Source organism: Marmota flaviventris, chromosome 17, assembly GCF_047511675.1.
Source record: "Marmota flaviventris isolate mMarFla1 chromosome 17, mMarFla1.hap1, whole genome shotgun sequence".
In the NCBI taxonomy this organism is placed as follows: Eukaryota; Metazoa; Chordata; class Mammalia; order Rodentia; family Sciuridae; genus Marmota; species Marmota flaviventris.
In genome coordinates, this window is record NC_092514.1 from 25,120,571 (window position 1) to 25,143,234 (window position 22,664).

The 22,664-nt window shown below is 42.1% G+C and overlaps 1 protein-coding gene across 1 annotated transcript in view; it reads right to left on the reverse strand.

Moving 5' to 3' along the window:
- Dnah2 (dynein axonemal heavy chain 2) overlaps positions 1-22,324 on the reverse strand; it is a 104,066-nt gene extending 81,742 nt beyond the window's left edge. Inside the window, exons 1-12 of the mRNA XM_071603457.1 lie at positions 22,267-22,324; positions 22,093-22,206; positions 19,806-19,867; positions 17,398-17,568; positions 9,054-9,282; positions 7,252-7,362; positions 6,851-7,089; positions 5,433-5,624; positions 3,465-3,670; positions 2,892-3,021; positions 2,247-2,429; positions 934-1,148 (exon numbers count right to left, since the gene is read on the reverse strand). Of these exons, the coding sequence (XP_071459558.1) occupies positions 934-1,148; positions 2,247-2,429; positions 2,892-3,021; positions 3,465-3,670; positions 5,433-5,624; positions 6,851-7,089; positions 7,252-7,362; positions 9,054-9,282; positions 17,398-17,568; positions 19,806-19,867; positions 22,093-22,206; positions 22,267-22,324 (1,910 nt within the window). The remainder of the gene's footprint in view (positions 1-933; positions 1,149-2,246; positions 2,430-2,891; positions 3,022-3,464; positions 3,671-5,432; positions 5,625-6,850; positions 7,090-7,251; positions 7,363-9,053; positions 9,283-17,397; positions 17,569-19,805; positions 19,868-22,092; positions 22,207-22,266) is intronic.
- Between the last annotated feature and the right edge of the window lie 340 nt (positions 22,325-22,664).

The following is a 22,664-nucleotide window of genomic DNA, read 5'->3' on the forward strand; positions in this document are numbered from 1 at the left end:
AGCTGATAACAAGAGCCTGCCAAAGCCAATCAAATGGAAAGTTATTTCATTCTGATTAGGAAAACCCTGTCACCAGAAGGTCTGCAATCTCTGTGGACACATGCCTTACATAGCTTCTTTGTTGTTTTTTCTCTTCTGCATCTCATGTGGACAGGAAGCCAGCTCCATTCCAATGGTAGGACTGTTGACTTACAGAGTGACAGCTATGCCTCCTCCTTTGCCATCCACACATTCCCTGGGTCTACCCCAGTTCCCAACACGTGGACGACACTCACTGTATGTTTTTGAATAAATTCATTAATGGACTGGTTAAATCTTTTTAAATTATAGTATGAAAATATCATAATTTTAAAGCTGTGGGAGAGGGCATGATCTTCCAGCCCTATCCATCAATTCTCAGGCAAGTCCAGACCGTGATTCAGTGTTTGAACGACTTAGCTGAGCCATCATGGCCATCTAGTGGCAGAACATCTGTATCACTGGTTTATTAGGTTAGTGTTTTGGTTGGGTTTATCCTTTGTTTTTATATTTTATGTGTGTGTGTCTGTGTCTGTGTGGTGTGTGTTACTAGGGATTGAACTCAGGGGCGTCTACCACTGAGCTACATTTCTAGTCCTTTTTATTTGACACAGGGTCTTACTAAGTTGTCCAGGCTGGCTTTAAACTTGCAATTCCCCGCATCAACCTCCTTAGTTGCTGGGATCATAGGCCCGTGCCTCTACATCTGTCTATTAGCTCTATTTTTAAAAGATAAACTATAAAGTTAAAATTCAGAAGCAATAGCAATCATATTACAGTATGAGAAAGAGAGGGAGACAGAGAAAGAGAGATGAACAGAGAGAGAAATCAAAAGATGGGAGTTAAGTTCTTGGGAGAGTTGAAAAGGAGGACTGGACCAAGGATAGGAAGAAGGGACCAGGTTGGGTCCTGTACTTGTCAAAGTTGACATCCAGCATGCCCGCCTTCTCCTGGCTGATTCGTAACAATGGGGTGTCCAGTCGTCGAATGCAGTCCTTGTCCAGCGTGGCTGTCCAGTCTTGGAAGGTTTTTCGAACCAGTTCATCAATGGCCTGAACCATCTGCTGATAGGTATGTACACTCTCCTCTCCAGTCCCAATATGGGGCAGGAAATGGGCACCAGAAAGGCACTGAGTGGGGAGAACAGATGAGGTTGGCTTATTGGCACATTCTCCCAGGAGGAACAACCCCTCAACACCTCCTACACATGTACACTCATGCACACACACATGCACTCTCACAAGCACATGCACACTCCAACAATACATGCAAGTCTTACTATGATTTTTTATTGATTCTGTTAGGGGAAGGCAGAGCCAAACAGGAATGTGAAGGAAGAGACCAAAGAACAATGAAAAAGGGAGTCAAAGTGAGAAAAGAAAAACCTAGAGATTCAGCACAAGAGAAAAGTTGAGGAGCCAAAAGTAAATCACAGAAGGTGAAGGATCTAAGAGGTACAAGGTTGAAAATGAGTCTCAGCCCTTCTACGCCTCAGTCTTAGCCCGCTCATCTGCAGGCTGCCTTATTCTCTCCCAGAACCAGAATCAATCAGACAATAGCAGGTCAGTACCTAATAGTGTTCACCCTATATTCCCAAAAGGGTTTTAAAGGTTGCTGTTTTTTGTTTGATTGCCTTTTTGATTATTTATTTATTTTTTTAGTACTTGGGGTTGAACCCAGGGGTGTTTTACCACTGAGCTACATCCCTAGTCCTTTTTATTTTTTATTTTGAGGCAGATTCTCACTAAGTTATTGAGGTTGACCTCAAACTTACTGTCCTCCTGCCTCAGACTCTCAAATTACTGAGATTACAGGTGTGAGCCATTGTGTCTGGCTTTGCCTTATTTCTTTGAGCTTATTTTTCCATACAGACCAGACCCTTTAAGGGCCTCGCCTGTCCAGGTCTCTGGATTATCAAGTTGTATCATTTTTCTCCTCACCCAACTTCCCAGATACTACCACTATCACTATTCTTCCTCTCCACCTTGACATGAAATTCCTAAAATGATCCCTGTTCTACCAGCTGCACATGCCACCTCTGCAAACCAGACCCAAGACCTGCCTTACTGAACTAAGTCTGCTCCCACCCTGTGCAGCTTAGTCTCTGGTCATGAAAACTCTCTAGGGAACCTCTCTGGACCCATCCCCCATCCTTCCTAGCCCATGGCATAGCCCGCCTACCCTGCCATCTCACTGAGGACAGATTTTGGAAGAGGACAGGCACCTACATTCATGACTCTGTCAATACGCCGCCGAAGGATCCGCATCCAGTATGCCTGTCCAGAATACTGGGCCATGTAGGGTACCAAGTATGGCCATTTCTTGCTCAGTTCACGGTTCACAAGGGCCAATTCACTATTGAACAACATGTAGAGATCCACTGCCTTCTTGTCATATGTCCGCTTGATGGCCTAAATAATAATAAGAAACAGGTGCCATGCCCCATGGAGCCAGATTCCCTCAGCCACTTATCCCAGAGGAAAGTGGCCCTACCATGAGAGCTGCACTCGTTAGAGACATGGAAGCCAGGGGAGCAGATGGAAGAAAAGAGGCACCTGGGATTTAGCATGTGGGAAAGGGCACAGGTGTGGGCTGCATGGCATCTGTTGTATTTTGTCTTGATTTGGGTGATAATGGGGACAGAACCCAGAGGCACTCTACCACTGACTACATCCCCAGCCTTTTTTATTTTGAGACAGGGTCTTGTTAAGTTATCCAGGATGGCCTTGAACTTGTGATCCACCTGCCTCAGCCTCTAAAGTCACTGGGATTACAGATGCACACACCACGCCTGGCCCAAATGGCATTTGGAAGGCTAGGGAGGAACTAAGGGAGGCAGAGAGACACTCAAGGCAGGGGCAGAAAGGACACACCTCCCGTGCTGCAATCCTGTGGAAGGTGTCCAGCAGCAGCACCCCGTGCTCCACGTCACGAACCAATTCGAAGGCCGAAGTGATCAAGTTCTGGGTCATCACCTCCAGGTCTTTGATTCCAGCACGAAATCTGCATCATCAGAGAAGCATGTGAAAGTGTGGGGGGTGCCCTCACCTGTTTCCCCAAGTACATCCCCCTAGGGAGAAGCATGTTGCTGTGTACTGGAGTTTCCTGCATGCCAGGCATTGACTAAGTGATTTACATCCCTGAATCCTTTCATCCTCTAAACAATGCTACGAGAAAGGTTCTACTATTTATTTTATAGTTGAGGAGTGAGGCCACCAACTAGTAGCATGATTTGCCCAATGTCACATACCTAGATGCGGCAGAACCAAAACTCAGTCCTGAAAGTTAACCCTGAAGCTGATCAGCCACCTCCCTCCGTGGCACTCTCTTGCATCTTCCCATCCCTGAGCTGTTCTTCCTTCTACCATCTTCTTTGCACATTCTGCCACTCCACCCATTCTCGTGTCTTTCTGCCTGACCCTGACATCAGCCTGTGAACCACCCACTTATTGTAGTCTTCATGCCAAGAGGTGTTCTTCACATCCAGGATCCCCCCACGAACAGCTCTCAGCACGTGAAGATTTTTATGAAAGATGTCCTCGATTTCCAGCAAGTTTCGTGTAATCTGTGGCCCCTGGGCACCAAAGAAGCAAGGAAGGGGACCTTGATTGCCATCTTCCCAGCGGGCGAAGTGGTACTGACAGTCACAGACCTGAAAAGAAGTCAGCATGATGGTTCCTGCCTTCTTTTCTGAAAAGTTGAGTCCTGAGCTCTTTGATTTAGCTTCAAATATCTAGGAACTAGGGAGGACCAACCAGATGTAGGGGGGATGCTGGGATGAATTTGGCCACACAATGACATACGAGATGCTAAAACAGTGGTAATAGGCAAAAGCCAAAAAGAATGTGGTGGTGGGAAAGCACACAGTTTTGCAGAAAGAGCCAAGAGGTAAGTTCTACTTATAGCCACTTAATCAGAACCTCCACCCCATCTGCCCTGGTTCCTAGGGGGAGGGAAGCAGGATTCTCGAGGGCTTTTGATTCTGTTGTTGGCTTTTGATTCGCCTTCCCCACCCTCCCCGATAGTCTTCTCACCTCAATAAGGTCCTTGCAACGCTGCACAAAAGCATCAACCTGAGCAAATATGCTGGTCTGGTCTAGGACCCAGCCCCGACTGGAGAACCTGTGTTAGGAGAAAAATGAACTGAATCAAAAAGCAGAAACACGAGGGATCAATCTGCCCATGCAAAACTAGACTGCAAGCCCTGGTTTCAGAAAATAGAGACCCCGAGAAGCACCTTCCTTGAATCCTGAATGAAGAGACTCAAAATGTCAAGAACCAGAGAGGAGAAACAGCATCTAAGTTCTAGGAGAAGATTTTTACATACTGAATTTTAGATTGTGGGACCAAAGGTGACTCATGCCTCCTGGAATCAGGAAGGAAAGGTTATGAGAATAAGGAGAACTCAAAGCTTGGAGCTAGAATATCTTGGCTGGATGTAGAAACAGCTAGGTCTACAAAAATATAATCCACAGACTACAAAAAAAGTGCTTGTGAAAGGAATTAGAATCTCCCCCTCTGTAGGAATGACAAGGTGGTAATGGTAGGAGAGACCCATCATACTGGGTATGCATCTGTACAGCCCGCAGGTAGTGATCTTTCCAAGCATGGCAACAGGAAATGCAGCCTTGTAAGTCCTCCTTGCTGGAAGAGACATATCCCTCAAAGATTCGGTCCAGGGAAATGGCATGGCAGCACAAGCGGATGATCTCATTGCTCATCTGCAAAAGGGAGCCCAACAGCCTCAATTCCCAGCCTCATTTTCACCCAATCTCTTCAAGCTCCCTGATCGTGCCTCATGCCTCCACCTCCTCCACATTGATTTGTCTCCTGAGACCCATCTCACCCCTGGTCCTCCACCACTGGGTTCCCCACACACTCCTGTCCTTGTGGTCCCTTGCTCTGCCCCTAGTGGTCCTCAGCTCTACAGTCTCACTGACCCAGCAAGTCAGCCCAGTGTCCCCATTCCCTCTCTTTAGAGCCATTACTCCAGATGAAATGCACCAGGCACTGCTCCCCAGGAGCTGGGTTCCTTGATAAATCTGCCTCTGCCCAACTGCAGACCCCACCCTAGGAAATGAGGACAATGAGATATTCCCTTCTGCACAACTCAGCAGGTCTGTCCTTTCTGCCTCCCTTTCCTATGCTCATCAACCTTCCTTCTCACAGCCCCTCCTCCTGAGGGAGCTACTTCCATCTGGAAACAGAAGCTCAGCCCAGGCCCCAGCTCTGAGCATCACTAAAGCCAAAATGCAGGTAGAAGACTTGCGTGTCTGTCAAAGATAAGGACAATTCTTACCACCTTGCCACCATAAGTCTTCTGCCAGGGAATTCCACCTTCTTCTGAAAGTCTGAGCCCTATCATTTCAGCCATCCTCCTAATCCCCTCCCAAAGGCCCTCTGCATATACACACCTTTCGGAAGAGAGAAGTCAGTCTCTCCCGAGTGTTGTAGTGGGGAGAGTTGACCCAGATGATGCGGATGAGACTGATGAGATTAGGGAGCTTATTAGATATGTCCTTAGGCCGCATGAAAGCCAATTCCTGATAAGGTTCCTTCAGGATTGACAAGAAGGTCAGGTTCGACTGTGCTTGGCGAGAGCCATCCTGGTAGTAAAGAGAACCCAGGAGGGCATTTATCCACTGGAAAGAGCAAATTTAGAGCATGCACTTCATATCCATCTTTAAAAAAAAAAAAAAAACTTGTAGATGGACACATACCTTTATTTTATTTAGTTAGTTTTTATGTGGTGTTGAGGATCTAATCCAGTGACTCACACATGTCAAGCAAGCGCTCCACCACTGAGCCACAACCCCAGTCCCTTCATATCCATCTTAAACACGTTCTTGACTCACCTCTACCAGGAAGCCCTCCCGGTGAACTGTACCCAGGAGCCATCATTTCAGGTCTTGGCACCCCTCGGGAACAGAGTTTGCACATATCAACTTTTATTCATTTACAACTTTTGTGAAAATGTTTCAGAATGGGAATTCCTCAAGTTCAGGTCTGCTGTCTACTCCTCTTTGTTCTCCAGTTGAATTCAGAACTCCATACCAAGTAGATATTCCATAGCTGTTGATCAACTATCAGACATCACTCCCATCCCATCGCCTGTTTCCCTTAGCTGCCTTGTTTTCAACCAAGGCTTTAGATTTCTCTGGTTAGTTATGGCTCAATTCTCTTAATACCTAGTTGAAATTTTCACCTGGAAAGAGAGGTCTTTGATATCTATATCATACTGACCATTTCTTGCATGACCCTACACTAACATAATCAGGTTTTTAATCAGGTTTTTGTATCTTTTTTTTTTTTTTTTTACAGTACTGGGGATTGAACCCAGGGGTTCTCTACCACTGAGCTACATCCCCATCCCTTTAAAAAACTTGAGACAGAATCTCGCTAAATTGCTGAAGCTGGCTTCAAGCTTATAATCCTCTGCCTCAGCCTCCCCAGTCACTGGGATTACAGGTGAGCACCACCACACCCAGCTTCAAATTTATTTTTGAAGTATTTATTTTTAAGTTCTCTTGACTGAACAATACAGGTGTAGTTTTACTAATTCTATTTTTGTAAGTCCTATTTTCTCAGCTGGATTGTAGGGATTAGATTCACAGAGGGTAATCAACATGTAGATGTCTCCCTTCCTAAACTATGAGTTCTTTGGGGACCCTGTTCAACTATTCTTATCTTCTCCCACAAGTATGAGTCCAAACTGTAGACTGGTCAGTATGTGTTGATGATTACGTGTGCTCCCGGATCTTAGTCCCTCTTGCCACTCCAACCATTGCCCACTTTTTGCTTTAAGCTCCCATCTACTGATCCACTCACAAACCTGGATCTGCTGGGCCAGTTTGATAAAGGGTGTCAGGTAGGATGACTTGGCAAGGCGCAGGATGGACTCAATGTGTTTGACTCCTGGCTTCACCAGCTGTTTGCTGATACCAGATAAGTCCATGCATCGGTTGCACCAGAACTCAATCTCTTCCAAAGGTCCTGAGTTTTCTCCTGTCTCCACGGTCTCCTGGGAGCTGAGCACCTCCTTTATCTGCCGGGTCCAGTGGATCATGGAGGCTGCAGGTGAGAACCAAACCACTTGTGTTTCTTTGTGCCTTTGCTCAATTGTGCCCTTCCCTTACCACCCTGCCCACCTAACCCAGCTCCTTGATTAGCATCGGGGCTGCCTCTTCTCTCCTCTGCAATCCCCACTGGACACTGGCAATGCTGGCCACTCACTCTCCAGCCGCTGCACCAGCTCTTTGTCCTTCACTACCACCTCCGGCTGCATGGTCATGGCCTCCGTGGGGATGTAGAGGACAGTGTGCCCCTCCAGTTTGTACCGAGTGTCTAAGGAAAGGACCGTGGGAGTTTAAAGAACGTGAGTTTTTGCTGCCCAAGTATCAATCATGATTGATGATTGGTCGGGGGTGGGGTGGGGTGGGAGGGTTGAGAGGTACAGCTGTTTCACATCTGCAGACTCAACCAACCATGGATGGAAAATATTTTTTAAAACTGCATCTGTACTAAACATGTGCAGACTTTCTTTTTTTATCATTATTCCCTAAGAAGTACAGTAGAAAACATATTTACATAGCATTTACATTTTATTTAGGTATTATAAGTAATCTAGAGATGATTTAAAGTAGGCAAGAGAACGTGTGTAGGTTATATGCAAATACTACACCATTTTACATAAGGGATTTGAACATCCATGAATTGGAGTATCTGAGGGTGTCCTGGAACCAGTCTCCACAGATACTAAGGGACAAACTACATATGCATTTGAGTACTGCAGGCAGGGGAAATTATGATTCATGCTTTTTTGATGTCGAAAAGGGAAAGAACAGAATGCAAGAGAAAAAACCTCATGGAGGTATAACAAGAAATTGCCATAAAATAATTCCAAAGATCTGTATGGCCCTCTAGAATCTACCATGATGCATGCAAACCTCCCTCTGCTCCCACACCACCCTACATTTCTCCTTACCCCAACTGTATTCTAAGAAATTTTCAATTCTAAGTTCCAACATGTGTGGCCAACCAGTTCTACAGTACCAAAATTTGTCTGGATTAGAAGGCAGATTTTTTTTTCATTATGATAAAATTTATTTATTTATTTATTTATAAGGAGGCTGAAAGTTTTTTGTTTTTTTTTTTTAAGAGAGAGAGAGAATGTTTTAATATATTTTTTTCAGTTCTCGGCAGACACAACATCTTTGTTTGTATGTGGTGCTGAGGATTGAACCCGGGCCGCACGTATGCCAGGCGAGCGCCCTACCGCTTGAGCCACATCCCCAGCCCCAATAAAATTTATTTATCAGAGACTTTTCTTCATTAATCAGTAATACGCAAGATGTCTCTTGCTCTTTTTTTTTTTTTTTTTGGTACCCTAGATTGAACTCAGGGGCACTTAACCACTGAACCACATCCCCAGCCCTTTTTTTGTATTTTATTTAGAGACAGTGTCTCACTGAGTTGCTTAGGGCCTCACTAAATTGCTGAGGTTGGCTTTGAATTCCTGATCTTCCTGTCTCAGCCTCCCAAGCTGCTGGGATTACAGGCATGTGCCACTGCACCCAGCTTCCCTTGCTCTTTAAGTCAGCAGATTCATAGTTTTGATTTAGGACACTTAGGCAAAATGCTTGTGTGTGTGTGTGTGTGTGTGTGTGTGTGTGTGAAGTGCACATGAGTGGGTATACACAGTGAGATTTCCTTTCGAAGATTCTTTTAAGGGTTGGGGATATAGCTCAGTGGTAAAGCACTTGCCTAGTATGCAGGACACCCTGGGTTCAGACCGCAGAACCTTAAAGAGCAGATCATTTTAGATGTTGATTTGAATGTTAGTTACAGCTAGCAGTGTAGCTCAACGGTAGAGAGAGATCATGTGAGGCCCTTAGTTCAATCCCCAGCTTCACCAAAACAGAAGGAGGAGGAAGAAGAACACTGATTCTGCACCCTTTTCCGCTCACTCAACAAACACAAACTGACCAGGATCCACCTGCCTCAGGAGCCCTACCAAGGAGAAATCAAGCACTCACCCGTCAGACAGGCCAAAAACCTGTGCAGATGTGAAGCAAAATGATTTCGAATGCTCTCAGGCCAGGTTACATTTGTAAAGATCTGAGGGGCAAAGACACCAGTGAGCAGCCGAAGCAGGGCTGGGATGTAGGAGCCCCGCACTGTCCCAAACTGCACAGTAGCATCGAAGTTCTCCGAAGTGATGGGGACAGGTGCTTGGCGAATGAAGTAGACAATCTGATTCTGGGTCTGCATGAAAGGAGATCAGAGTTCAGTCTCCAGGCCCCACCATGATGCCCACCATGATTCAAGAGAAATCTAAGGCTCCCACTGTGAAAGCCTGGCTGAGTTCTTTGTCACTGACCCCTAGTATACTCTGATCCTTCTCTAAATGTGTATAAGGTGTTTTCTGTTCTTCTCAGGGACGTAATCGATTCAGTACCCATTAATACGGAGAGGAAATGCAGAGTGAGCCTTAAAGGTAGGGACTCTGCATTTTGCCCCACTTGACTCCAGAACCTAGCACAGTGCCTGGCACATAGTTTATGCTCAATAGATGTTTGTTGGGTGGATAGACCGAGGGACAGTATAAAATGAATGAAGCACTTGGGCCAGTGGAAAAGCAGAAATAAGAAACTAGAAGTAAGAAATAATTGTCTAGGATTTCCCATTTGGGTTGTATATGTTTTTCCCCCCAATTTTTTCATTTGTTCTTTGATTTTGCCTATCATGAGTTTTTGCTGCTGCTTATGTTCAGAAATGCATAACTTTCATTAATTATATCTAAAACATTTCAAATTTAAAGATCTGATGGCTACCTGCATAGGCCATTCCTATCCTAAGGTCAGATTCACTGGTTTGGTTTTTAGTGCTTTTGTAACTACTCTTTATAATTTTTTTAATTTTAAAAACTGAAAATGAAACACAAAGAAGAAATTAATAATTATCCATCCGCCCACTACTCAGAACTAATTCCTGGCATTTTATATTCTTTTGTTTAAATCTTAACGATTATTATTTTTGTTAATACGATATATGTTAATTATGGAATGACACAGAAGAGCTGGGGATGCAGCTCAGTGGTGGAACATTTGCCTAGCACGCACATGCTGGGTTCAGTCCCCCGCACTGCAAAACACACACACACACACACACACACACACACTCGCACTCTCTCTCTCTCTCTCTCTCCCCAAATATAAAAGTAAAAATATCTAAAATTCCACTGCCCAGAAATTAAATATTGTTAGCATTAGGGAAAATATTTTTCAGACATTTTCCTACAGACATAGACAAGTAGAAAATTTAATTGAAAGTTGATTTAAGGGGCTGGGGATGTGGCTCAAGCAGTAGCACGCTCGCCTGGCATGCGTGCGGCCCAAGTTCGATCCTCAGCACCACATACAAACAAAGATGTTGTGTCCGCCGAAAACTAAAAAAATAAATATTAAAAATTAAAAAAAAAGAGAGTTGATTTAAAATAGGATTGTGCTATTTTAGTTAAAAGTATTGCCATTTAATTATAATACAATTTAATAGGAAAAAAAAGAAATTGAAGTAGATATAAGGCATTGCTGAGGCTTCAAATAAATATTTCTTCATCCCTAAGAGGTAGTTCTTCCCCAAACACCAAAAGTTTGTGACAAACAAAGATTATTAAAGCATTGACTTTTCTCAGTGCCATTCAATTTTTGTGTGTGTGCTGGGGATTGAACCCAGAAGGGCTTTACCACTGAGCTACACCCACAGCCCTTTTTTTTTTAAAGTTTTTTTTTTAATACTTATTTTTTAGGTGTAGATAGACACAACACAATGCCTATTTTTACGTGGTGCTGAGGATCGAACCCAGGTCCCGCCCGTACTAGGCAAGTGCTCTACCGCTGAGCCACAATCCCAGCCCAAGTTTTTTTAATTTATATATTTTTAGTTGAGATAAACACAATACCTTTCCTTCCTTCCTTCCTTCCTTCCTTCCTTCCTTCCTTCCTCCCTCCCTCCCTCTCTTCCTTCCTTCCTTCCTTCCTTTCTTTCTTTCTTTAATATGATGCTGAAGATTGAACCCAGTCAGGGCCTCACACGGGCTACCACTGAGCTACAGTCCCAGCCCCAACCTTCAGCCCTTTTAATTTTTTTTTATTTTGAGACAGGGTCTCACAAAGTTGCTGAAGCTGGCCTCAAACTTGTGATCCTCCAGCAAGTTGCTGGGATTACAGGCATTTGGCCACTGCAACCATTACAATTTTAAATTCTATTGTCTCACCCTTTGAAAGACAAAGGCCAGAGGTAACATCCTCACACTCCCTCTCACTTTACTAATACTTGCCCATTTTTGTTATAGTATCACTTTTACATTGTCCAGGTTTATAACCTTCACCTTCTATAACATAGTTATAAGTTCCTAAGGTTATTTAATATGAGTTCTTTATTTAAATGAATTAAATGTTCATTAATTCTCTATTCCTGAGTCCTTTATTTGGTTCATATCTTGAACCAAACTTAACTGGATTTCAGTTGATTTGTTTGTCTTTTTGCAGGGATGGAGCTCAAGGCCTCACATTTGCTAAGCAAGCACTCTACCACTGAGCTACTCCCATCCCTCAGCTGATATTGTTTTTTCTTTTGGTTTTTTAAAATAGGAGTCTTTCAGGATTGAAAATGACTGCCTATTTGTTTATTTTATCCTTAAGCATCTTGGCTGGGAACAATATCCTTATCACACTAACTTTCCCGGAAAAATCTGTAGGAATGGTCTGGGTTCAGAGATCAGCCTGATATTTTTCCCTGGGTAGATAATTTGGGGTGTTTTGGAGGAGAGGCCTATCAAGTTTTCCTTTTTTTTTAACGTGGTGCTGGAGATCAAACCCAGGGCACACTAAGCATGTACTCTACCACTAACTACATCTCCAGTTCTATTTCCCAATTTTTCATTCTGAAAAAAAAAAAAATCAATTCATAGAAAAGTTGCAAGGAAAGTACATACCCTTCACCTAGAATCACTGTTAATCCTTTGCTGTATTTTCTTCCCTCTCTCAATAGCTGAGCCATTAGAGAGCTGCAGACTTCACAATACCATACCCTTTAACAACACTCCAGCATGTGTCTCATAAAAGCAAGGATAATCTCCGACTGTAATGATCACACTCTGAAAATTTAAGCTTGTCCACATCATCTCCCACCACAAGAATGAGATCCTAATTAGAATAAGTCATACTTTATGTGTGAGTAATATGTCAAAATACACTCTACTGTCATGTGTATCTAAAAAAACAAAATTTATTTTAGCATCTGCGTAAGATAAAATTCACTATCTTAAACAAAAGAAATTTTAAGCTTATCTGAATACAGTCCATATTCAACTTTTCCCAATGGTCCAAATATCATTTATAGCTGTTTTTTCCCCCATCCACAATCCAATCCAGTATCACAAATGGTCCTATCCCCTTAGTCTCCTTTCATTTCAAACAATTCCCTAGCCCTTTCGTTCTTTCACAGGATTGATATTTCTAAGAATCCAAGCCAGTGGCTTTCCAAAATATCCTTTAATTTGGATTCATCTGATTTCTTCCTCATTATTTCATTCAAGTTAAATATTCTTTTTTAAAATATTTAATTTTTAGTTGTAGTTGGACACAATACCTTTATTTTATTTATTTTTATGTGGGGCTGATGATGGACCCCAGGGCCTCACACTTGCTAGGTGAGCCCTCTACCGCTGAGCCACACCCCAGCCCTCAAGTTAAATATTCTTGGCAAGAATAGCCCATAGATGATGTTCCCAAAGAATTAGCATCCTTGAATTTTAGTATTGTAACTAAGATGTGTGTTGACATTAAACCTTGAGTAACAAATTTTGTGGAATATAGTGTGCCCTTTTGGTTCTTTTGTATTTGGGAGAAATTCTTTGTATTTTATCTTTAAATGTACATTCAGTGTCATTTGCTGGCTCTCTATACTCCCCTAGATCATCTATGCTGGTCTTCCTCTCTAATTATGTTAATGACTTTGGCCTTCTCTCCTGCATGCCCTGTGATTACCTCAAGTCTCTCCTCTAGTCTGTGACAAGTTTTTCAGCATCATTTCTTCAGTTCCTTGCCATTTCAAATCTACCATATTTGTAACATGCAGCTTTATTTGTTTTCTAAAATCTATAGTCTCCCTTTTATCTCATTCTCACCTTTTATCATTTCATCTCTCATTTAAAAAAAATTGAATGTATGTTCGTATTAGGTTACACTATAGCATAATGCTGTTGTGAGAAATTTCCTTCTGTTCTTTCAGTTATGTCTTCCTTCTTTGCATGCTTTGTTCCTTTTTTTTTTTTTGCTCTTGATATAATATGCCTGCCGTTGCCATGCAATTTCTCCTCACTTTGCTCATGCTCGGGCAGCTCTATGAATTCATTCTTTTGGCTGTAACATACTGTGGGCGACTTCTAGATGTCCCACTGTGAAGGACCAGTTTATTTTGCCTCTTGAAGATAAAGTGAAAGGATTGGGTATTTTATATTGTATTCACTTTTCTCTAGCCTACGAGACCTGATTGAGGGAATGAGCAGGTGGTCAAGGCTAATTTAAGGCAGCATCTAATCTTTGTTAAAACGCTGAGGCTTGAGGCTTGCTCTCTCTTTCGAGAATCTGTAAATGATCCAAGGTTCCCTCCATTCAGCTGGGGGGGTGGGTGCCCTTCCTATGGGCAGGGTGGGTGCCTGGACTCAGTGCTAAAGGTTGCCATTGATAAACCTTTTATTTTTATTTATTTATTGTCTATTTTTGTTGTAGTTCTTTCACAGTGCTGGGTATGGAATCTAGGGCTTCTTCCATGCTAGAGGAGTCTATGGCTGAACTACATCTCAGCCCGGGGTAATAATTTTTTGTTTTGTTTTTTGCAGGGCTGAGGATTGAACCCAGAGCCTTGGGCATGCTTGAAAAGCAGCTCTACCACTGAGCTGTGCCCACGTCTCTTCAAGGGTAATAGTGTTTTGTTTTGTTTTGTTTTTTGGTGGGGGGGTTACCAGGGATGAACTCAGGGGCACTTGACCACTGAGCCACATCCCCAGCCCTATTTTGCATTTTATTTAGAGATAGGGTCTCACTAAGTTGCTTAGTGCCTAGCTTTTGCTGAGACTAGCTTTGAACTCACAAACCTCCTGTTTCAGCCTCCCAAGCTGCTAGGATTATAGGCATGTACTACCATGCCCAGCTCAAGGCTAATTTTTTTTGTTATTGTTTTATATATATATTTGTATATATATATATATATATTTGTGTGTGTATATATATATATATATGTGTTATATATGTGTGTGTGTGTGTTGTAGGTGGACACAACATCTTTATTTATAAAATATTTATTTTTCAGTTGTAGCTGGACACATACCTTTATTTTATTTATTTTTATGTGGTGCTGAGGATCAAACCCAGTGCCTCACTCATTCTAGGTGAGCAGTCTACCACTTGAGCCACAACCTCAACCCTCAAAAGTAATAGTTTTTTAAGGAAGTTTCAACTGACCAGGAGAATACAATTAAACTGATAATCTATTTAGAATGTATTTCAGCAAGCTAAATAGATTCTTTTTTAATTGGAACACTTCATCTTGCATGTTTCCAAATTCTGTTCATTGACTAATCCATTCTTTGCCACAGATTTTAAAATGCCATATTTTTTGTAGAAAATGCTTACATATCTGTTTCTCTACTTCTATTTTCTGTATTTCCTATGCTTCTGTACTGTTACCAATAACATCTATTTTTGCACTTTCTACATTTCTGTACTGTTGCTATAACATATTCCGACTTAGTATAACTGTTTTAATTACTGTAGCTTAATAAAAAGGATTTTATATTCATATGTCTCCTCCATTATTTTCCTTCTTCAACATCTTTGCTATTTTCCTGGACTTCATTTAAAATCCTTGCCAGGCACAATAATGCATGCCTGTAATCCCAGGAGTTCAGGAGGCTGAGGCAGGAGGATTGCAAATTCAAAGCCAGTTTCAGCAACTTAGCAAGGTCCTGAGCAACTTAGCAAGATCCTGTCTCTAAATAAAAAATCAAAAGGGCTGGGGATGTAAATCTGTGGTTAAGCACCTCTGGGTTCAATCCCTGGTACCGAAAAGAAAAAAAAAATCCTTTACACAGAAATCTAGGACTGTGACATTTTGGCACTATGACTGGAGCTGCATTAAAATGATACATTTTTATCAGGCATGGTGCCATGCTCCTATAGTTCCAGCTACTCAGAAGGCTAAAGTGGAAGGATCATTTGGGCCACAAGTTCAAGACCAACCTAGGCAACATAGCAAAACCCTATCTCAAAAACAAACATAAAAAGGTAAATTTCTACACTAAATATCTCTTTTAAAATATTTTTTAGTTGTAGATGTACACAATACCTTTATTTTACTTATTTATATGTGGTGCTGAAGATTGAACCTAATGCCTCACACGTGCTAGGCAAGTGCTCTACCACTGAGCTACAACCCCAGGCCTAGATTAAATATCTTTTACAGTTTTTTTTTTTTTTTATTGTGGTACTGGAAATTAAACCAAGGGTGCTCTACCACTGAGCTATATTCCCTGCCCTTTTTTATTTTTTTTTATTTTGAGGCAAGGTCTTGCTAAGTTGCAAGGCTGGCCTTGAACTTGGGATCCTCCTGCCTCAGCCTCCTGGAGTGTCTGGGACTACAGGTGTGCATCACTATGCCTAGCAAAGTATCTTTATGCTATTAAGATTCCCACTTAGAAACAAGATATCGCTCACCATTTATTCAAGTCTTCTTTTATGGCCTGTTACAAAGTTATTTCCTTTTGCATAAATCTCACTTTATATTAAATATTTACATTCAAATAGAAACAGTTTTCCAAATTTTTGTGGGTTTTGTGTGTGAAATCATTTTTTCATTATGTTTTGTGGATGATCATTGCCAACACAAGAAAACCCATGGCCTGTTTATCTTTGTTTAATATGGAATGCTTCAAAATTGTGTCATCATGGCAGAGTCATGCTAAAACTTCATTATCATTTCAAGTTTTGTATATGTGTTGCCAATAAAAGCAAAGCAACAACCTCTTTTTCCCCTAATATTTTATTTCAAATTTTTTCAAATGTACAGAAAAGTTAAAAGAATCTTACAATAGTGACACAGATTCTACCATTAACATCTTACTGTGTATCTTTCTTTTACTCCCTACCCTAGGTCTACCCTTCTGTAACATATCCTCCATATTGTTGAAATAGTTATCTAAACCAAAAAAGACTTTCAATAACTCTCTCTGGAACACAGGCCAATTTGTTTAATATAACATATAAGGCCCTAAATAAGCTGACCCCAATCCACTTTCTCAGTATCATACTCTTCTGTGTAAATTAAATATATTTGGGGGAGGTTTTTTTGGTTCATTTGTTTTTGTTTTCTGGTACTAGGGATTGAACTCATGGGCCCTTTACCACTGAGTTACATTCCCAAATCCTTTCTGGTTTTGATTTTGAGACAGGGTCTCACTCAGTTGCTCAGGGTCTCACTAAATTGCTGAGGCTGGCCTCCATCTTGAGATCCTCCTGCCTCAGCCTTTTGAGTCACTGGGATTACAGGCATGAGCTACCATACCTGACACATTATATGTTTTGTTTTTTAATTTTTTTTTAGTTGTAGATGGACACAATACTTTTATTTTATTCATTTATTTTTATGTGGTGCTGAAGATTGAACCCAGTGCCTCACACATGCCAGGCAAGCACTCCACCACTGAGCCTCAACCCCAGCCCACATTAAGTGTTCTTTACTAAACAGTCTTCACCTGGTCTTGATGAAATCCTACTTACCACCTTCATGCCCAGCTCAAATATCACCATCAAGTTTTCCCAGAATTCTACTGGCTCTATTAGTTGCTTCCTGGAATCTCCTATAACATTGTGCCCATGCATCAAAATACATCATAGGGTATAGCTCAGTGGTAGAGCACATGCTTAGCATGCATGAGGCACTGAGTTCCATCCACAGCACTACCACCAAAAAGTAAAAAATACACACACACACTCTGGTCCTCGGGGACCTGCCTCTGCCTGCTGCCCGAGGATGCCCAGAGCTTGGGGCTCAGAGGGTTCCTGGTTGGGACCTCGTACTACACCCATACAGATATAGTAAATATTTATATATCTGTCTTCCCCACTAGCCCATGTTATATTAAAAGCAAAGTGGTGTCTCATCCTTCCCTGTACCCCTGCTTCCAGGTAGGGCAACAATATACAATGGGACTCCATGGGCCTTGGCACAGAAGATAACAAGATTCAAGGATGCTGGAGCTATGAGGAACCCTCAGCATCCTAGAAGACCACCCCTGATGTGGGAAAGTGGAATACCCACCTGTACGGGCATGCCCAATTCCAACTTCAGCCCAAAATAGGGATCAACGAAGATGGTAAGGATAGATTCCGTGGGTTCCCGGGCAAAATGTTCCAGAATGGCATCATGTTCCTCTGTCCAGTCTGCATTTGCCAGTCCTGTCATTGCAGCTCGGGAGAGGAAGAGGGGCTTCTACCAAAGGAGAGCAGACAGAGAGGCAGATCAGTAAGCTATTAGAATGAGCCATTCTCCCCTCCACAATTAGACACTAAGACGTGGGACATGAGAGGAAAAGCCAGACAGGCTCAGAATTCAGAAGTGAAAACTGAGGACGACTGAATGATAGGTTTCAGGCTTTTGAAAAAACGAGACAATAGATCCTCCTGCCTCTGAGAGTGAAAACAGAATGTGTCATAGAGGAAAACGATGGGCTATTATCTTCCCAAGATATTTCATTTATGCCTGTAATTGCAAAAAATGCTTTCTCAAGCAACCCTCAATCTCAAAGGTAAAAGGGAATTATGGGAACATGTAGGATGTTAGCCTAGATCAAGCAATTAGGAGCAGGAGATGATGAACCAGAAAAGGGATAAGAGTACCAGAGCAATTTCTTCTTAAAGCAGCACCCCCCTCATACACAGATGCTAAAATAAGTATGATACCAGGTAAAAGCCAATCAACAAAGCATTAAGGAAGAAGTAATGGGTGGGGGTTCTGAAAAGCACCAAAGAACATACTGGTAAGATAGAAAATAAATTGTAAAACTGGTGGCTAGAAAAAAATTAATCCATAGAACTCTACTAAATAAATGAAGGAAACTGGAAGAGACAAAGATATAATTCAGTGAACTTGAGAAGTCACCCTGTCCTTCTTCCCCCAGTGATCTTAAAAGATGAGAAGGAAGTTTCCAAGTCAAGACAATTTAATTGGCAGTGATCTAAGACCTTTCCTACATACAATATGGATGAACCAATAAGAAAAACACCAAGACCCCAATAAATAAATGGACCAAAGGGCATGAAGAGATGTGTCATGTAAAAAAATAGAGGAAATGCAAATGTGAAAAATTGTTTTGTTTCACTTAAAGTCAAAGAATACAAATAAAAACAATAAAGACATCATTTAATGCCTATATTTTAATAAAATCCTTGCTAACTTGATAACCCCTGGATTTGAAAGGGTTTGTTGCTAATGTGAGAGCAAAAAATACAATCAATTTGGAAAACAATTTGGTTTTAGATAGCAAAAACATTGCAAATGCTAGGTACAGTGGTACATGCCTATAATTCAGCAACTCAGGAGGCTGAGGCAGAAGGATCACAAGTTCAAGACCAGCCTCAGCGGGGCCCTAAGCAATTTAGCAAGACCCTGCCTCAACATAAAAAATAAAAAGGACTGGGGATGTGGCTCAGTGGTCTAAGTGCCCCTATGTTCAATCCCTGGTACCAAAAAAAAAAAAAAAAAAAATTAAAAGAGCAATCAAATTACTCTTTGATTTGGTAACGCCACATATAAGACTCTGTCTTAAGGAAATATTAAGTATTTCAAAAGTATTAGTTTTATGTACAATATCTACCACAGTATTATCATCAAAGAAAAACATTAGAAATGGCAAGACATACTAGAATAATGGCCTAAGGTTCATGCACCTAAGAGAACAGTATACGGCCATTAAAAATGGTGCTTACAAAAGCTACATAAAATCATGAAGAATGATAAAATATTTCATGAAAAATCTGAACACAAAAGTCGTAATGTGTGGTACAGTTAGGATTACACAAAAAATGTAAATTTATACTCAGAAAAAAAAGACATACGTCAAGATCTTAATCTTGAATGTGTTTGGGCAGCAATGCTATTTTATTTTCCCTTTCTTTGTATTTTCTGTCTCTTCCAATTTTTAAAAACGGGAGATTATTATGTTTCTCTCTCCTTTTAAAAAAATGTCCAAGTCACCACCCTATTCTTCTCACCCACAACAATATGGATATGCCTCAGCTCTGCTGCAACTTGTAAATAAAGATGTAGAGGGCAGTTAGTGCCAATTTCTCAAGGTGATTGAGTCAGCTTCTGAAAATTCTTCAAAGAAAAGAACTGAATGAAAGGAAGAAAGAAGTCTTAGAAATTAGTGTCTAAATAGGACAATATTATTCAGCTTGTTCAAGTTGTTCCCATGTCCACCCATAAAACCCATCAAGGGTGGGCAGAGAAAGGAGAGCAGTTCCTCACTGAAGGCCCTCTTCTGAAAGGAGCTTAGACCATTTTGTCCTTTACTCATGGACTGGATCTGTGGTGAGTCGGCTACCAGCAAAGATTAAGTAGGGAGAAGTGACATTATTGAGAATTCCTCATACATGTTTCCACCATTGATCCTTTCATTTACCCATCTTGGGGGAGAAATATTAGCCTCAGGGAAGACCCAAGCCTACCACATCCATCTCAGATTCCTCCAATTGTTGTTCCTTTCCTTCAGGTTCCTCCAAAATTGGCTCTAGGAAGAATAAAGATAGAGAAATGAAGACTTTGCCCAGAAAGTTAAACATGGTCACCATATCACCCAGCAATTTTACTTCTAGGTTTGTACCCAAGAGACCTGAAAGCAGAGCTCATATAAGATGTTGGTATCTCAATAGGCAAAAGGTAAAAACAACCCAAATATCCATTAACACTATGAACAGATAAACGAAAGTCATCTTGTCATAACAGTGAAATATAATACACCATAAAAAGGAATGTGATTCATGCTACAACACAGACAAACCTTGAAAACATGATGCCAAGTGAAAGTCAGTCACGTCACGTAGACCACATTATTATATGAGTTCCTGCATATGAAATATCCAGTATAGATAAATCCATAAAGATAAAAAATAGGTTAGTGGTTCCCAGGATCTGGAAGACAGCTACTAAAAACAAGATTCTGGACGGGGGTGTAGCTAAGTGGTACAGCTCTTGTCTAGCTAATTAATTTAATGAATAAAAAATCAAAAGCAAGGTTCTGACGCAACTAAGAAGTAAAGACGTAGAAGTCATCTACTGCCAATTTGTAAAGGTGGCTTTCTTCTAAAGGGGAGAAAATGTTCTAAAATTAGATAGTAGTGATGGTGGCACAGCTTTGTGAATACACCAAAACCCAGCAATTTGTACACTTTCAAAAGTTGAATGTTATAGTAAGTGAATTATCTCTGAATTTAATTTAGAAAGCTGACCAGGGGTTGTGGGTATAGCTCAGTGGTGCAGTGCTTGCCTAACATGTATGAGAAGCCTTCTTTCATCCCCAGCTCTGAAAAACAAAACAAAACAAAAAAAGGCTCTCTACTCTTGAACCCACAATCTTCCACCAAGAAATATTTTAGGCCCCCTCTTTCTCCAGTAAATAGGCCTCAGTCCCATTAAAGGGATTAATCTTGGTTTCAGGGCTGCCTGGGAGGCCCAAGTCCTCTCTGAACCTCTACCCGGGTTGCTGGGCAGCTGGAAGGCTCCATATCAAACAATAAGGAAGCTTAGGGCTATGGTGAGAGAGATCCTTGGTGTCTGGAGGCCAATGAGTTTCTTTGGAAGCTCCTCCCTTCCCTTTGCTCCCCAGCAGATCCTCCAAACACAATCGAAACTCCTTAACTTCTCTCCTACCTGGGTCCACTATGGGTACCCAGCTTCTAGAAGTCAGACTCTTTTAAACTGCTTTCAGATAAGCACTTAAGAACTCAGAAGAAAAAAAATGCTACACATTTCTAAGGTCCTGGAGCCTAGGTCAGGTCCCTATGTCTCTGGACCTTTCTCTCACATCCACCCTTATTCTCTTAGCCACTAATATTAAAAGGGTATTCTAACTGGGAATGTAGCTCAGTGGTAGAACACCTGCCTAGCAGCACAAGGCCCGGGGTCTGATCCCTAGCACTGCAAAAACAAATCAAAACAAAACAAAAAAACAGTGGGGAAGCAAAGATACTATTTTTCTCCATCTTTTTAGGTTATTAGCAGTGTCAAGAAGCCCCAGTCTATACTTAGCTCAGTCCTATCTATGCTGGCCAGTGCTCTAAGCAAAAGCCCAGTGACAGTAACGGCTACCAAAAGCCTTCCAAACGTGCTGGTTCCTGGATCAAAGCCACAGAGGCAGCCTCTTTAAACTCTTTGCTCCCTCCATCTAGATTTCTTTTCCTGTCGCCCTGAACCTGAACCTCCACAGTCTACCAAGTCCCTGCCAAAATGAGGGCGGAGATACAGAAGCCTTCAACAGATGGTAGAAAGCATCAGCCGGGCTTAGGATTCAAAGGGTGGCAAAGCAGGCTGAGTCTCCATGGTGATGGGCTTAATGGGAGAAAAACATTATTTGTTTTGCCACCCAGGGTGAAAATGGGAAAAAGGAAGAGATCAAACCCTCTGCAGTGAAGTGGGAACAACCAGGAACAGTTGAAATAAGGAGAAAAAGGCTAGAGAAAGGATTGGCTGATGGACTCCTGGTGCATTGGTGGGAAATTTCAAGACAGAAAGAATAAGGCTGAGCAGGAAGAAGAAGCACAGAAAAGGGTCCCCGCAGAAGGCCTGAGGTTCTGCTAAGTCCTCATGCCCGGACAAGAGTGAGGAGAGACACAGAAGTGAGAGTACCTGCTCCCCAGCCCTAAGACACTCAGGAAATACAAACATTCTACCTTCAAGCCCCTCCAATTTTCCCCTACCCTCCATATCTAAGAATCCCCTTCCTTATCAAGTACCAACCAGGCTCCTCCTTGAGTGGCACAGGCTCAGGTTCAGATTCTGGTCGAGTGGTGGCCTGGTCATTCTCTGCATCCCGTGCAGCCAGAGCGTCCTGAGAAACTCGACTTGCCCGGCCTCCCCGGGGGGAGGCCTCCCTGGGCAGAGGCCTCCCCGGGCGGAGGCCTCCCCGGGCGCCTCCCCGGGTGCCTCCCCGGCCACCCACTCTCCGCTTCTTATCAGCTTTGCTGGACATGGTTCAGGCAAAACCTAGAGATACATGGGAATGAAGAGTCCACCACCAGATCTCACCCCAAAACCAGACCCCTGATACACACAGACCCTTTTGGATTCACAAATTGAATGAGATCCCCCAACAGAATCATCTATTCTGGGTACACTTCTACCCCGCTCCTCAACAACAGACCTGGACTCTATGGGGGCCATGGAGACTAGGGGTATAGCTTGGTGGTAGAGCTTAGCATGTTCAGTCTCAAGCACTGCAAAAGTAAATAAATAACACAGGAGCCTTGGGTCCTGGCTTTTTTTCCTGGGATACCCTAAAAAAATTACAGCATTTGGTTAAAGTCCAAGTC